Source organism: Coloeus monedula (assembly GCF_965178545.1).
Source record: "Coloeus monedula genome assembly, chromosome: 1".
NCBI classification, from domain to species: Eukaryota; Metazoa; Chordata; class Aves; order Passeriformes; family Corvidae; genus Coloeus; species Coloeus monedula.
Window position 1 is genome coordinate 45,216,959 of NC_138781.1, and position 16,636 is coordinate 45,233,594.

Genomic DNA, 16,636 nt, shown 5'->3' on the forward strand with positions numbered 1-16,636 from the left:
CAAAACAGTTAGGGAAGCCCCCTCTTGAAATGACATGAGCTTGGCCAGAGTTCCTGTTCAGGGCTTCAGGGTGCTGAACTTTCTCAATATATATGGGGTTTTTTAAGTCTGATTTTCAGAGAACTGAGCATTGGCAGGATATTCATGTGTGTAGTATTTTTGTGCTATAATGATTCATCCTGAAGGGAATGAAGGTGAACTTGGAAGTAGGTTTGATTTCACTGAAAGGGAAAGAAACTGAAAACCTTTAATTCAACAGTTTATAATGAGCAGTACATTACAAGCTCTAAAACATCAGCCCGAAAGAAAAAGCAAATATGCTATTGGCAGAGAAATAATAGTTCAGGATGTTGAGTTTGAAGAACTTTTACCCCAAAAGTAATAAATAAGAAGTGACAGGTTAAATCTTAATTGTTTCTCTGGGCACCAGGTTGAGGCCACTTTGTGCTGGGAAATGCAAACAAAGGCCTTGAGCTTCATATTGCGTGTAAGTCAGTGCCAGCAGAGAGCCTGTACTGGGGGGGCTGTGACAGGCAGCATGTGTCTCACAGCCTAGTCTGTATTAGCTGGAGTTTCCCAAGCACTGATTCAAAACATGACACTAATGCAGCCTGAGGGAGATGGATGTGCAACTCCCCAGGAGGGGCCAAGGCTTCCAGGATGTCAGTCCTGCAGCACCACTCACCCATCTGTGAGGAAGCATCAGGGTTAAAGGCAAGAATGTTTAACTGCAGCATGGCTCTATCTCCAGCCCAGCATTTGGCTAAGCAGGTGTGCTCTGGGGGAGTCCTTCCCACCGGTGCCCAGCTTTGACAGAGCTCAGTAATCAGTCTTCTCCTGGCTCCCACCCCTCCATCACTTCACTCCTGGCTGAGCCTCTAGGCAGTTCAAGGAGCCTAGGAAGTGCTTTCAAAGAGTGAAAACTAAACACTAATGTTGCTTTTCCACTGACAATTTGCATTTCTAATTTTTCTTAAGTTTGATGTGCCTCCCTCCTCTTTAAGTTCAGAGCCTCCCCCCCAGAGCAGCAGTTCTGACCTGTGCATAGTCCCGTATTTCAGAGATGGTTTTGATTGGCCTTTTAAATTTGCTTAATTTTTAAAAATTGTCACATCTGCAAAAGTAAAAAGGTCCAGGAATTGTAAAGCAGCTCCATTCCTAAGTGAAACGAATCAATTGCTGAATGCAGATCTTGACTGCCCTGAGGCTGGATGTTGCAGTAGGTCATGGGCACAGCAGGAGAAGCACAGGATGGCAGTTGAGGGACTAGAATAGTTTACTGGCCTGAGTGTCAGCACAAAGCTATGGAAGAAATGTTAACATAGGTATGAAAAGCTGAAAAAGGAGGCTTCCTTATCCAGTGAAAGTCAGTAGCAGGAAAAATCCAAGTGATTATGTGTTCACCCTGACAAATAATGTAAGCATTTGTTAGACTTCAGGAAGCACCTCCTGACTTACAAAAACTAGACTGCAGCTCCGTAAGTGACAAGTTTGTCTTGTGGGGGGAAACGTCTCTCAAAGTCCATGGAAAATGAAAAATGGAAAAATGTTGTTATAAAACACTTCTTCATAGTCCATCTTGTATTATGAATACAGATTAAAGCCATAAGTATTAAATTGGTGCTATCTTTTAGAGAAAAGTTCTTGCAGAAGCTTCATATTGCCTATAGGCCAAGTAAAGCCTCTCAACTTTTTAGAAGAAAAAAGAATTAAAGTGGCAAATCAGTCACTAAAGAATCTCTTATGTTTTGAGTACTGTGTGAGTGATGTCTTTCATGTGATGATCTTCTGGTCATCACTAATAATGAGGGAAACGGTTCATGTCTCCACTCCCCAACACAGCTGGTGTACTTTTTTCTTCAGGAAAATGCTAGAACTTTACTATTTGGGTGTTTCAGGTGAGAAGTGTACCGAAGACCAATTGTAAAGATTATAGTGGGCTTATCCCTTCTCATGGTGCTGCTTGATTAAGACAAACACATTGTGGCACTTAGAAAAGGACAGAGGCTTTAGAATACTTGTTCAAGTTTTATGTTAAATCAAGTGCATCTTCCTGGCTTTCACACTTTCTAGTAGGACAGAATTTTAAAATCACAGTATTGTCCTCTGCCAAAAGCACATCAAAATGCAACTCAAATCCATGGCAATATTATGTAACATAAATAATGTCCTTAGTGTTTACAGCTATTTAGCAATAAAGACATAGCAGTCTTTGTGGCACAGAAAGAGCGAGAAATGGCTTCAACCAGTCCTGCTTCTTTAAAATGCAGACAAATAATATCCTTTAAGTGTGAACTTCCATTTCACGGACAGAACTTGGACACTTTCATTTTAAGCTAATAAGGGAAGTTTCATTCCAACAATTTAATGCTAGCACTGTCAGAGTCTTTCATTATTCTGGACTCATGGACTGCTTTTGCAGAAAACAGCTTTAAAATATAGGCCAACATTAAAGGATTTTGAAATGAGTTGAAAATGCTCTTATTCCTCTTTTGGGTGAGTCCTTTATTTTAGTATCTATAAGAGAAGTTCTCTCTTCTCCAAATCCTTTCTCCATGGGAGGAATCAGCAGGGACATTGTAACTTACTTGAAAGTTAAGAGGCTGAAAAGCTTTAGAGGAGGCATTGTAATCTGTTATAAAACATGTTCAGGACCTAGGCATAGATTTGGAGTTGTTGGTAGCTCTCCAGCTCATAGGAGGGAAGCATGAGATGATTAGATTACTAACAAAGTGTTAATCCCACAGCAACAAGGAAATCTGAAAAAAAAAAAAAAGAAATAAGAAAATCCTTGTGTTTACACCAGATTAACTACTACAAAGAGGAAAGCATCTCCTTTCATGGTTACTTTGAGATGTATAATCTCTATCCTTTTGACTCTTCCAAAGTCCACATATGGAATATGTTATCATTACTAATAAAAAACCTGTTTTAGTTGCAAAGCATTCTCACCTCATCAAGAAATCAGTTCTGTTAGCTTTCTGCTTTTATACAAAAAGTATTTCTCAAACCCAGAAAAACTTGATGACACAGGGGAAAAAGATGAGGAAACAAGCTTGCAGTGAATCACATCTTTTGTTTTCCCAAGCTGCCAGGTCAACATTCATAACTGGCTGTCTTAGCTCACACAGAGTGTCCAAAGACAGGTGACTCTATTTTATCTTGTCACTCAGTCTGAATATTAAGAACTGTGTCTACTTGGCTTCCAAGATGACAAGTTTAGCGTTTTGAGGTAGTGTAGCTGAGGTTACTTGGTAAACATGCTGAGGGAGTTAGTAGGGATCTTCAAAGCCCTAAAACAATGTATTTGAGGACTCCCAGTGCTGTGAGTCCCCCAGTGGTGATGGTGCTGCAGTACTTTTCTGTGGACAGCTTGTAGAATGCTGCATTCACTGGGCAGAAGAGCATCCCTTCTGGTCAGTACCTCCTGCTAGGCCAGTTCCAACCCAGTCATGCAGTTTTATCCTTCATAATGATTGTGACTGTGCTATTGACTGAAATCTTACTCTGTCAGACTCTGTAGGAACTCAGTGGACAAAAGTGAGTAAAATTCAGCAAGCAGAAGACATAGTATTCTGATGCAGTTTACATGAGAGCAAGTGCTTCCTGCCTATAAAGAAGGCACGTTCTCAAAATGCCAAAGAGTTACAGGTTTGGAAGAGAAATGTTCCTCCATTCAGATTCATCACTTTGCCAGCAGTGAAGCAGTAGTCAGTGGGTCAGGTCTTGAACAGGCATCATAACAGATGTCTTGGTGGCAGCATTATGGGAATTCAGAAACCCTGTACTTCACAGACAGACCAAGGCATCCTTCCCACTGCTTGTGCTTGTGTACATCTGTGCACCACATGTAAGGACGTTTTCAAAAAAAAAACCACAAAAGGATTTTTGCCCTTGTCACATGTTAGTGATATTTGTATAGTGGTGAATATTGGAACTAATCAGCCTCCTGGGATCCATAATTAGGCTTGGGATATTATGGTGCAAGTAGATATTAAAGGGCTAATATTCTTACATTCTCTGTAAATATCTCTTCTGCATCTACTTGCTGAGACAGAATGCAGAAAAAATAGGCTTCTGTTCCATTATGTGCTTTTTCTTCAGTTGTCTTCTGTAGAGCAGCTAATGTAACTTTAAGGGTTCACAGTTTGAATACGATGGGCTTCATTGATTTTCAATTTCCCACTGCTAGTGTTTGCTTCTAAGCGCTTTCCAGTGATGACAGACAAGTGGACTATGTCATGATGTTCTGCTTTCCATGAAGTGGATGTTCCTTTTTATCAGTCTACTAAAACTTAAAACGTCTGGATTCAGACTGGAAACACGTAGTTGAACCCCCAGGCTCAGCATGTTTGTTTGTTTATTACTATCTCCTGAGGTATGGTGCTGAGTAGGAGCTACATGGCCAGTCTGTCAGTAGGTGACAAAACAAAAATCGTGTATTGTCACTTGCCTTGCAATTCACAAAGAACAATCCAGAGTCCCTGAAGGAAAATTTAAAGGTGACAGTGAGACTGTCATTCTATTTTGTTTTTCACACGTGGCCCCAGTTTTAAAAAGTGGAGTTAAATCATCTAAATATGTTCAAGTCTGGAAATGCTGAGGGTCCAGCACTCCTGATGGCAACACCATTTCTTTAGGAGTTCATATATTGACACTGAACACTGACATTAGCCTTTTGTTCTCACAAATCTGCTGTTAAGAATAAATCAGCTTGAATTTATAGGTGGAACCCTAGAATCCAGCCCCAGTGACACCCTCAGTAGGAAATGTACAGGTCTGCGGTGGATTACCCTGCAGTCACCTGAGGTGGTTGTTGCCTGGGAATATGGCACAGGTTCTCTCCATGCACTGCTGAAGGAACAGGTGAAGCAAGTTGCCACACGCCACACTGGAAAAAATACAGAGCTTGCCGGATCTCGCAGCTTTATAAAGTATCTGAGCTCTGAGGACAAATCTGTTAAGACGAATTATTGTTGTCAGTGATGCTTCCTGTGAAAAGTGAGAAACCAAACTGCAGCTTATTCTGCTTTGAGGTCCTCTGATTAGGCTTTGTCTACTCTAATGTTTTCCACAAATAAGAGCAGCGATGTATTTTTATGTAAATGGAGGGGGTTTATGGCACACTGATGGGCTTGTGTTCTTACATTGTCTGTAAATCTGTGTAAATGAAGGCTATTTTTAAGTCCTGTGCTGTTCCAAGGCCTGTTTGTATTTTACAAGAGGTAGTAGTGGGAGCATTATAATGTAAAAGGGGAGATCACCTTGTCTGATAGTACCAAAACCAAATAAACCCTTGAGTAATGTGAAGAAGATACTTACTTACCACTTAACCTGTTGGGTTTTTTCTTGCCTTCATATACCAGACACTTGCAAAGTACAAACAATAAAGAAGTATTCAGGAATTAATAGGTTTGTGATCTGAGGTCTAAAATATTTTTTTTCCCACATTCATTTGTTGTAGAATCATTCCAAATGTGTGGTTTATCTTTCTGTTTTAGGCTCCTAAGGACCCAGTCTCTGGATTGGTATTATAATAATGTCAAAAGCCGCTTTAAGTGCTTTGGAAGTGCCAAGGTCCTGAAGAACTTGTACAAGAAGCATAGACTGGAGAGTGGAGTTTGTCCTGATGCGATAGGTAAGAACAGCTGTCTTGATTTCTTACAAGATTTATTCTTATCTACTTTAACACACAAGCTGAGACAATGGAAATTCTGAGACTATTCCAAGAGAGATTTTTTTAACACAGTTTTCTTTTTTGCAAAAGAAATATCTCAGTGGAGAAAGAAAAGGATGAAGTGTCTAGAGTGTCTATTTAAGAATTCAAACAATGTTTAATTGTAATTATGTCACTGATACAGAAGAACTGTCTATAAAGTAAATTGCAGTTTGTATTCTAGCTTGTGTCCCAACATTTATCACAGTTCTGAGTAGTCAATGAGTGAGAAAATAATTTTGCTTTCAACATTTGACCATAGGCATATTTCTGTGGTGTTTGAAGCAAAGTTTGATTAACATGAGATACATTCAGTATCCGAGTTGGAGAAAATTGAGATTTCCTTACTTAGAGTTTTGCATGCTTAAGGATCTGAAGCTGGGTACATTTTATTTTTGTATCGATGTTTGTAAATAGGTAAAAGATACTGATAAAGTATTGACATCAACCTTTTAAGTGAAGGCATAATTCTCCCCTAACTATGCTGTTCTAATGCCCCACCCCATAAGAAGAGTGATTGGAGATAGAAAATGGAATTGAAGAAGTAGAGCTTGGTGTCATACTGGCAACTTCAGCAAATACTTAAAACACATCTAGCTGAATATTTACATTTCACTGGATTTATTGGACCAGATAATTTACTATTGTAATTCTTTCAAAATTTGTACAGAGACTGTAATTTTTCTATAGTCCTTACTTTGTTTTTTCCTGAAAATACATAGGATGGTACGTAGACTTTCTAGTCCTGAGTGGAAATTTTAGGTGTTTATTATGAAAATTGACATAAAAGCTTCTAGGGAGAAGCAACCTATTCACTAAATTGTCCTTTATCAGTCTTTTTCCTTTTTCATTATCAAGTTCATATTTCTTGAAAAGATTCCTTAACGACTGAGAACAAATATGTATGAGGACAAGCAAATCTGTTTCAGTTAGGGCAGAAGAGGGACAATGGAGGTAAAAACTGTGGCAGTGGATGCTTCCAAAGTTTCTTATGATGTATTGCTTTTATTTAAACCATAGTCTCAGTGAATGGGTGCTTGAATGGAAGTGTGAACGATGCAGTGATGAGTTGCAGTGGCTTGTGCGCTCTGGGTGAGACCTTTCTAAGGAAGACCTTGGAGTCTAAATGTCATTGCTAACTTTCTTCTACTCTCTGGTGTGACTGATACGTAAACCTTTTGTTCCCTTTGAAGATAAATACTAGTATGCATCTCTGTGTTTTGCCTTGTTTATACAGCATTGCCCTTTAACATGTAGAATCTATTTCTACCCCAAATGTGATAGTAAAAGCAGATTCTCAGTATTTAACTTCTACCATGTAAGTTTTATGCCTAGTAGCATCTTCATCTCTTTTTTACTGTAGTAATAGTTTTTCCATTCAAAATGAATGAGAGGTCTTTGATATAAAAGCAGTCATGTTTTGTACGAAAGGTGATGCAGTCATTATTTATCCAACAGCAACAGCTAGGAGGAATTTTCCAGTTATCCCTCATTGTGTGTGCAATTCCACCATATCTTGAGTGAATATTCTAATCTAATAATGCCTCTGTTGTTAATGGGTATTTCTTACAATAACACATGATTCTGTCTTTCTTTTTAGCAGAAGAAAGTTTGTATGAAGGAAGCTTTGAGAATGAAGGAAGCATTTGTGGCAGTGACTCTACATTCTACCAACAGACAGAAGGTATGCTGCTAAAAACTCTGATTAAAAAGCAGTCCTTACACTTTCAATTACTGGACAAGTAGCTTAGAGTGCTGGTAAGTCTTGTCCACAGATCCAACAATATTTTGGCTGAACCATTCAGCAAGACACTAGAAGTCTTTCGCTTACCATGCTGTGATCTCTTTCTTCAGCATTACACCTACTACATGCCATTTCTAGTGTGATTTTCTTAATGTTCAGTTTTTGTTACTTCTTTCCCATTTCTTTTCCCATGGTCATATATTTTTTTCATTCTTTCTTATATTTTGTTGTTCCTGCTTATAAGAACTTTACAAAATTCCTTTCAATTATTCCCTCCAAACTATTTTGCTACAGTCTAAAATAAGCAACATAAAAATACTAAATGTTTTATTGTATCTAAGATTTACATTAAAGAAGAAACTTAGAGATTGCAACAGATTTCTCTGTCTGAAGTCTTTTATTTTACTGTGCATAATTATGGATTGAGGAAATAACTTTTTCATGAACAATATAAGATTTGAATGTGTGTCCAGAATATGAGTTTGAATTTTGCAGGTCATTATGCAAAATGTGAATAGATAAAGTACATGGTGGTTTTATCTTATTCTTCATCTAGGACACAGCATGATGGATACCCTTGCTGTGGCGTTACGTGTTGCCGAGGAAGCAGTGGAAGAAGCTATTTCTAAGGCAGAGACCTACAGTGACAGCCTGGTAACATTTTCCAAAAAAATGTGTTAATTTACATAAGAGAATCATGTTTCTTTTAATATGGGTAGTGCTACAAACCAAGTAGATAAAAACATGAAAAAGTAATGACTATCTCATGATATATCTAAAGGGTTGGGCATGGGTTTTATTAACTGGTATCCAAGATGCACATTGCATTTCAGAAGGTGATATGCACTTGAAGTGCCTGTAAGTTCCTTCCCACAATGCCAGTCGGGCATATTACCCATTTCCAAATCTATACATTTTCTGTGGGAACGCTGTTTTTATGTGATTTTAGCAAATACAGATATCCATTTTCATGCAGGACAAGCAGAATGAAGCTTGTTACTTGCAGGAGCACAAGGAGGACCTCATAGAAGAGCTGGCCACAACCATTGTGCAGAAGGTATGGCATGCTTATTTTCCCTAGCCTGTTTAATAGCCAAATCACAATGTTTTGCAGCTCAAACTCAGCTAACAACAAAAAGGATGACACCAACGTAGAAAGTAAAGTAAATGGACTATGGCAGTATAGGCTTCATCAGCGATGTCTGACAGAGATCAGTTTATAAGTAAGATCAATCCAGTGCCTAACCTCATGCCGTACATGCTCAGAGCTGAGAGGTGCCACTCCCTGAGGTTTGTGATGTCCTTTCTTGGAAGGGAAAGCCCTTACCTGATGGAATTTTACATCTGTATTTCACAAAGTTTTCTAGAGGCATGGCTCTTGACCATATACATCACTTCCCAAAAGACATAAAGTTTGCCAGTGTAAAGAAGTGTGACTTCTGACCGTACCCTCTACTGAACCCTGCATCTGCAACATGTTCAAAGAAAACATCAATCATGAACACAGAATTCTCTTAATGATGCTGTGAGAGAGACACTCAAAAAATCACAGAACCCTTGGTGTGTCTGATTTCTGTGGCTTTTCACGTAAAGCTCAATCTTCTCCCTGCAAAGCTCACAGTTGGCAGAATGAAAGTGGAGGGCTAGTGGGAAAAAATACCCCTTGAGTTTGTCTGGACAAGTAAGTAAGGCAAGATGAGCATGAACAGAGCACTGTTAAGCTCCTGTGATCAGTAAAGTAACCACTCTGCTAAATTAGTCTCCTTCCATGTGAAATAAGATAGACTCCACATCTTTGGATGGGCTGCGACATTTAACAGCCACATGTGGATCACACACCAAAAGAGGAACATGTTGTTTATAAGGCTGTCAAGAAAAGCCGGAAGAGCAGCAGCTCACTGGAAAATAATCTGCCTTCTTTTTTAATGGTGATGTTAGAATATCAATTCTGTTTATCGGGTCTTTCATAGTCCAGAGCCTATCTCAGCGAAGCTTGAATTGCTACCATTTTTGTCAAGAGCTGCCTAACAAAATCTTTTACGCCATAGTATAATGTTCTGTAGATATTTTATTTTATTTGAGTTGTGGAAATGAAGTGTAGCAGGATGTAATCTGTCAGTGTAGGGAGACATGATCAATCTCTATCTTAAGATGGTGTAGATTTTCAAGAATAAAAATAGTGTCTAGAGACCTTAGACCTCATTGTTTTCACTAGAATTTGTCTGCGTGTCATGGGAGCCTTTGAAATTCCCCTCATATCTAGTATTTTATGGTTCTTGGCAAAAAGTCTTGTCTGAGAAAATACTTGACAATTAGATGCTGCTGAAGTGTTACTGTAGCAACAGGTTTCTATGTTTGTGTAATTCACCTCTGGTATTCCTACAGGCAGTATTATGTATTGTATCAATGCTTATGTGCCTGCAAGCAGTAGGACTTCAGCTGAGAAATCCTTGCATGAGCTACAGCAAGAGCAAAGGGAAAGTCAAATGTTTCTCCTGGGGAGCTTGCCTTGAGACAGGGTTCATCTAAATCTTCTCCATATGGCTCAGACAGTATTTTCCGAGCAGCACTTTTCTGTCCCCTCCCACCCCGTTTTTCCCCTACCCTGCAGATTATAAAGAAGCAGAAGAGCAAACCCGAGCAGGCCGAGGCTGACTTGGAATGGCCGCCCTCGCGGAGCAGCGGCCTGGCATCCGTCGCCGTCTCGGATCAGAGCATGCTGACCTTCCCAGGGAGCCGAAGGGGGTCCTACACCTTGTGGGTGAGTGGCACAGCACAACTATCCGTGTTTTCTGGTGCACAAAAACAGAAGGTTGCAGTCATGGATACGTGTACTTTCTGTCTGGAATGGTATGTAGAGACTTGCAGAGAACAAGCATTAATTCTGTGTCTGGCCACACTGTCACTCAGTTGCATGCTTTCCTCGCACCCCATGGGCCTTGGAAGTACATCACAGACATTGCGTTGTTCTGGTGAGTGTGTTGGGGAGGGCTCAGTTTGTGATATGAGCAGTCTCACTGTTTGCTTTGAATGCTAACAGGACTCAATGCCTCAGTGTTTTTTCCTCAGAACAGTTTTTCTGCTCACTTAACTTTTATGTATGTCTTTGCTAAGGGTTATATTTTCTTTTGTATAAAGTTAGGTTTCTGTAATGTTTCTTTTTCTCCTTAGCCATCTTACAGAAAACAGCCACTACCAGCAACAAGAAAGTAAACCCAGCTGCAGAGCACCATTTACGTCTTACACTAAAGAGTGTTTCCTCCTTGCACTTACTTCTCAGCACAATGTCTTTAGCTCCTGATATAAAGCTGAAAAAAATCTGACAAGCTGCATTAGTGAAAGTTTTAAAAGAGCAGCGAGTAAAAAGAAATTAAAATAAACTGTAGGCTTGGACCAGCACTTTGACAATCATAGAGGAAAGACAGTGACAGATGAGTTAGTTCCAGTGCATTTTGACACTGTGGTTTAAGCTGCTGCTCCAAGTGCCCTGCTGCTGTGCCAGTAACTGCCTCTCCCCCACTAAGCAGAACCATCAGAACTGAACGTGGGCTATGTCCTAGTTCCCAGCTAAGTTTGCTCACTTACACTCCCAGTGAGAGCAGATTTATGCCAGAATATTGACTGTGTGCCAGAATTGCTGAGATACAGACTCGCATCCTAGTCTTCTACCTATTTGCAGAATGAAGGGGTACTGCCTGTAATGTGCTGCTGTTAATAAGTGATAAGAAGTCAGGGTGAGCATGACTTAAGTGCTTTGCTCTGTTGCTCCTAGGCAAGTTGCTTGTGGAATATAAAAGCCAGGAGAGAGAGTGTTAATTTTGCGTCTGACTCAAATGAGTTTTCTTCCTTAAGTTTAAGGACAGGACTCGGATGAAAAGGCTGTTCAAATCCTCAGTCATTATACCAGAAGCCTGCTCTGCATTTGGAGAGTTAAGCTTGAACTCAACACGTTTTGAAATTCTCTTCTGAAGTAACAATTTAGTCCTGAATTTTTTGCCAGAGGGAGGCTCATTGGTTTGAGTAATAGACTTTGTGAAAAACACTGGAGAAACAGAAATGTCGCACTAAGGTGTGAACAACTTCAGAACCTCTGTAGCCATCAGTCAGTACTAGAGATCCAGATGTGTACAGTATTTTATAAGGACTCTACCTCTGTACAGGGTCTTTTGCCACATTTGTCACCATTTGTTCCAATTGTCTTCCCACAGTGCTTTAAGGAACATGAATGAATCTGGCCATCTGTTGTGCGGTTTCATCTCTCCCATAAATTTAGTTTCTGCCTTTTGATTTGCTAGGGTTGTGTTATTCTGTTCTTTTCTCCTTTGTAGTGTGTATGTGTTTATTTTTGCTTTGAATAGAGGAGAATTTTGTTAGTATGACCAGACACCCTCGTAAAGGAAGTATAGCTACAGTCATTCCCATAGCTAAGATAGTTGCAGTTATGTTAGGCTATTAGATAGCAGAATTAAAGTCACAAAATCTGGGCCTGCTGGAAAGTCTACTGAAAGGCAATTTGTGCAGAGCAAATGCAGAGCACTTACAGCCTTCTTGATTGTCCTCAACAGTGCTGAAACAACTCAATTTCCTCCTCCTGAGCTTGCTTTCCATTCCACTTTGTTTTCATTCAGCTACAAATGGGAAGCATGCATCTGTCAGTAGATCTACAGGACTGAACCACATTCTCTTCTGTATGTCATGCAGGAAAGTTATCTTTTCTGCCAAAAGAATTGCAATTTTTTTTTTATTTTCAAAACAAATCTTAGCTTCTACAGAAGCTGGCAGAGAGGCCTTATGCCCATTCCAGGCAAAACTCCTTACTGCCTCCCAGGAACTCTTTTGAGTGCAAGTCTGTAACAGCAAATCTTCCTGGATTTCACTACAATAAGTTAAGTTTTCTTAGTTCCTAACTGATGAAATTAGGTTGACAAAAAAACTCAAGCTCTTGATTTGAGTATATAAATCCTAACACTGAGCTGTGTGATGGCTTAGTTTGGGCAGAGATCTGCCTGTAATGAAAAAAACCTTTACACACCACAGCTAGCAAGGGGTCTGCTGCAACAGATTTATTAGCACAGGTGTTCCTACTGCAACCAAGGTTTTGGTAGACAGACAGTGGCCACAACAATCCCAAGGGAAGGAAGAAGAGAAACAAGTTTTCATTTTTTCCTATCAAAGCTGTCCAAAGACACTATTACTGTGTCAGAGTTACGTGTGTGAGCCTGTTTCCCAATAAAGGTTATTTAACTAGAACTTCCCCTGTTCAAGTATGTCTTTGGTACCAGGCTAACAAATTAGCAGAGGCAGGGTAGATTAAATAAAAGGAAAGAAGAAACATTATTAACAGAAAGACAGACGTACAGGGTAAAGGGAGGTAAGGATAGCAAATCCTGAGGCAGTCAGAATTGCATAATTTAAAACTGAAAATTTATCTTGGAGCAAATATTTTTATTTGTCTTCTGTGCACAACATAATACATGTGCTTTTGCTAGCACAATGAAACTAGTAATATATAACACAAGGCAATTGCATGTTGTAACACTGGCCTTTAGAAACCCATATTTATTATTGCATTGCATTTTATTGCCCAAGTTACTTGCTTACAGTGTCAGGGGGTGCTGTAATAATCCCAGATATCACCTTGTGGTTTCACCTGCCAAGCAATTTCTCTTTTTATCTCAGCTATTTGTGTGCAGCTCATCCATATCAGCCAGAAAATACCAGTGGTCTCTGGAAGCCCTGCCTTACCTCCATGCTCATCCAAAACCACTTGCTTTGAAAAACTAATTAATATGATAAACTTCCCCGCTTCCCCCCCTACTATTGACTGCTTAACTGCAGTACTATGGTGTGCTAGTAGCTATAGACATTGTCTTTTCCCTTTTTTTCCCTCTCAGATTTTTTTGAGATCCCTTGCCCAGGCTAAAAATAGTGAAACAGGGCTGAATATTTTATTTCCTCATTTCATAAAAAGAGATGGATGGCACCATCTGTTTCTCATTACCAGTAAGCAAAGGCTGTGCAGTGTTGGGATAGGAGAAGTACAGAGCAATGGGTGGATGTTTCTGTGCTCTCTCAGTCCAGTTTGCCCGCCATACATCACTGCCAGCCAGAGAACAAATGACCAGTTGGCATATTGTATCCCATTTAAACATAGATGGAGTGAAGGCACCCTGGTGTGTTTTAAGTGCTGTATTAGTGGTCTTTATTTTACAGCATAAAGATTGCATATACAAACAGAAGCTCATCCATAATTTATAGCATATGAAACAGCTAGGGATATATGGAAAAGGAGGATTTCATTAAATACACATTATGATGCACCTCAGGGGAAGCAGAAATATACTGGTTAAGCTAATTATAAGGTCCACAGTGTACTGACAGTTGTTTATTTTTTCCTTTTTTTTTTTTTCCTTTTGATTTGTTTTAAAGAGAAGGAAGGTTCTACGAGCCTGAGGTCTAACACTGCTTTGGAAATCCTTGGAGGTTTTGCAGCTGCTCTGTACATTTTTAGGTTTGTCTCAAACAACAGTGCTTGAAGAAAACCTTTTTGAGGAGGAATCCTGTTCAGCAGTCATGCAGCACAGTGGGAGAGCGATTTCAGATGAGGGAGGCATAGCACTGCAGGAAGCTGATACCAGCTGCCGTCAGTTCCTACCTGCCAATGATTGCATCAGAAACATCATATTTATGTCATAATTAATAAATGTGTCGTGCTGGAGGGAAGATGGAGCTTTTTACTTTTATGCAAGAGCTGGCATCAGAAGGTTGCATGGTGTGTATTGCTGGGACCTGCTTCCAATGAGGCAGGTGTGCATTCACCCAGAAGCCCATCAGCTGGATCCCAATGGGTCATTTGCTGTATTGTTTCCTTTGAAAGAAGTCAACTGCAGCACCATCTTCTTTGCACAAAATGGGATAGAACAGTACATTTCAAGATGGAAAAGCACTTGGTGCTCTAAAAATAATGTCTCTTTTTCATTAATATTCATTATTGGAAGATCCAACTTTCCCTAAGTGCTTTCCAGGTTACAGATAATACTGGCATCTGATGACTCCGCAGGTGACACTGTAACATTGTAATCTGGTCGATTTCCCTCCTTCCACTGCTGCAGGATAGGATACGACTAGTCTGTGATTCTGACTCAGCAAATAGTGCCAGTTTTTAAGGCTCAGGTCGCTAAGTAATCAGTAAAAGACTAAACATGACAGCATTGTCCTTTTAAAGTTGTTTGTGTAGCTTGAGTTTGTACTTCTTCTTGAGATGTATCTCTAGCATAAAATTACTGATTTTTGGTTTCACATACTATCCATGCACTTGACAAACTTCCAAGAAGACAGTTTTCGATGCTAGGTACGTGATCAAGCCCATGCAGGCCTACATTCAGCTGCATTGCACTTAGTGTCAGCAAACCAAGATAGGTTTTAAGGCATGAAAGAGAGTAGGAGAAAGGACAAAGAAGGGTGGTCATTGTATAATGTTGTTTTCCAAATAATTAAAGTTGTTCTTGCAGGTTTATTTTGTTTTAAAGATTCTATCGTAATACATTCCTGGGTATCACAGAATTTTCAGATCTCACTTAAAACCTGTGATGCTCAGAGCTGGGCTGCCTGACAAACCTTGCTTTATTTTTAGATTAAATCAGGGTGTGTATTGCCAGAGGAAGAAGTAAATAAACACAGAACACTTAAGGCTTCCTCTGGTGTTTGAGTAGGAGATACAGCGATTCTGTCTGATTGGGTGAGTGCTGTGCAGAGCACAGCTTTGTAGATGAGGGTCAGAACAGGACATGAAAGGCTGCACAGGGAACTGAGACACCTAGAGATGGATAAAAAAAGAATAGTTGTGTTTAGTGAAGAATATTGACTTTAAAAAAATGGTGTGTTTATGTGTAAGGCTGCAATTAGACCTGAGACGCGGGTGCCAACTCACCTCCTCCCCCTACCCTCTTAAACACAAGCACGCTTCCAGAGAGGTGTGCTAGTAGCAGAGTAAAATCCTGCTGTCCTACACCAGAACCAGGGATCTGGCTTTTGCTGTTGCTCAGCTTTCTCTTCTGTAAGTAAAGTGGCAATACTGTCATCACAGATACTAACTGAGCTCTCAGTGTCTTCAAACTGGGAAGCGTCTTCCCTCTTTGTTCTTAGTTTCATTTGTTCGGGCTTTTTCAGATGTCATACAATACTCAAAGTGTGGGAGGAGGGAAGAAGAATGGGCTGTGGGTGAACATGTGAGGAGCAGTAATGGCTAAATGCACAAGGATCCCTTGTAAAGGCACTGCCTGGATTTCATTTGCCTTGGTATATCTAGTCTCTATTCCACAAACTTCAACAGACTTGTTCACGTAAATCCATTACATTGATCAAACTATGATATTTTATGCTCCTAGCACTTTCCTGAATTGTTAACCCCATAAGTACAATAAAAGGATGTTTACACTCATATTCTAGAATCAGTATGAAATATCCATTATTGCTAGTTTACAAATTCCTTGCAAACAAAGCAGTAGCACTTTCACATGTGGGGCCAGCTTTTTTTTCCTTTTTTTTACACTATAGGTGATGCTGTAGAGCTACTGGCGTGCCTACCAGCAATGGGTTTGTTGAGGAATATGCTCTTGTGTCTCTACCTTTACAACCCTTCTCTCCAGCTGCATAATCAAGGTCAGCTAATCCGAATTGAACCAAAATAAATGTGCACCCAAATGTGGCTCCACAGCTGTGCAATTCATCCTGCTGACAGTCCCATTCCTGATTAGCTAATCATTATTTCTGTAGTCTTTTTAAAGGAACAGTGCTTCTAAGGGAATCAGATGTCTAAGAGGCCATAAGAAGGATGGAAACAATCCAGTGCAGCCAGGATGTGTCTGTCACTAGTGAACAAAAAGTTAGCTTGGGCAGACCCTAGGAAGACTATTCTAAGTATATTCTACGGGTTTTGCAAGAGAGGGACCAGTAATACTTGCTTTATCCTAGCCTGCTGTTCAAGGGTTTGCCCTGATGGCTGGGGTATCCACAAGGGGTGGTTAGGAGGGAATTTTCTTTCAACTGAGTGTGAAAGTCTTTTATTTATCTGCCTGTTCTTGCCCTTTCTCAGAAGGTTGTTAACAGATCCTTTGCCACATACAAGATTAACTAAGGAACAGATGCTTGAAACCCTTGGTATTTCACTCCCACTG

The 16,636-nt window shown here is 39.9% G+C and overlaps 1 protein-coding gene across 3 annotated transcripts in view; it reads left to right on the forward strand.

The window, feature by feature from the left end:
• Nucleotides 1–16,636, forward strand: part of MYRIP (myosin VIIA and Rab interacting protein) — a 211,339-nt gene that overhangs the window by 151,771 nt on the left and 42,932 nt on the right. For all 3 annotated transcript variants that reach the window (XM_082295624.1, XM_082295625.1, XM_082295626.1), the window contains exons 4-8: nt 5,502–5,638; nt 7,317–7,400; nt 8,017–8,114; nt 8,437–8,517; nt 10,072–10,221. In XM_082295624.1, the coding sequence (XP_082151750.1) occupies nt 5,502–5,638; nt 7,317–7,400; nt 8,017–8,114; nt 8,437–8,517; nt 10,072–10,221 (550 nt within the window). The remainder of the gene's footprint in view (nt 1–5,501; nt 5,639–7,316; nt 7,401–8,016; nt 8,115–8,436; nt 8,518–10,071; nt 10,222–16,636) is intronic.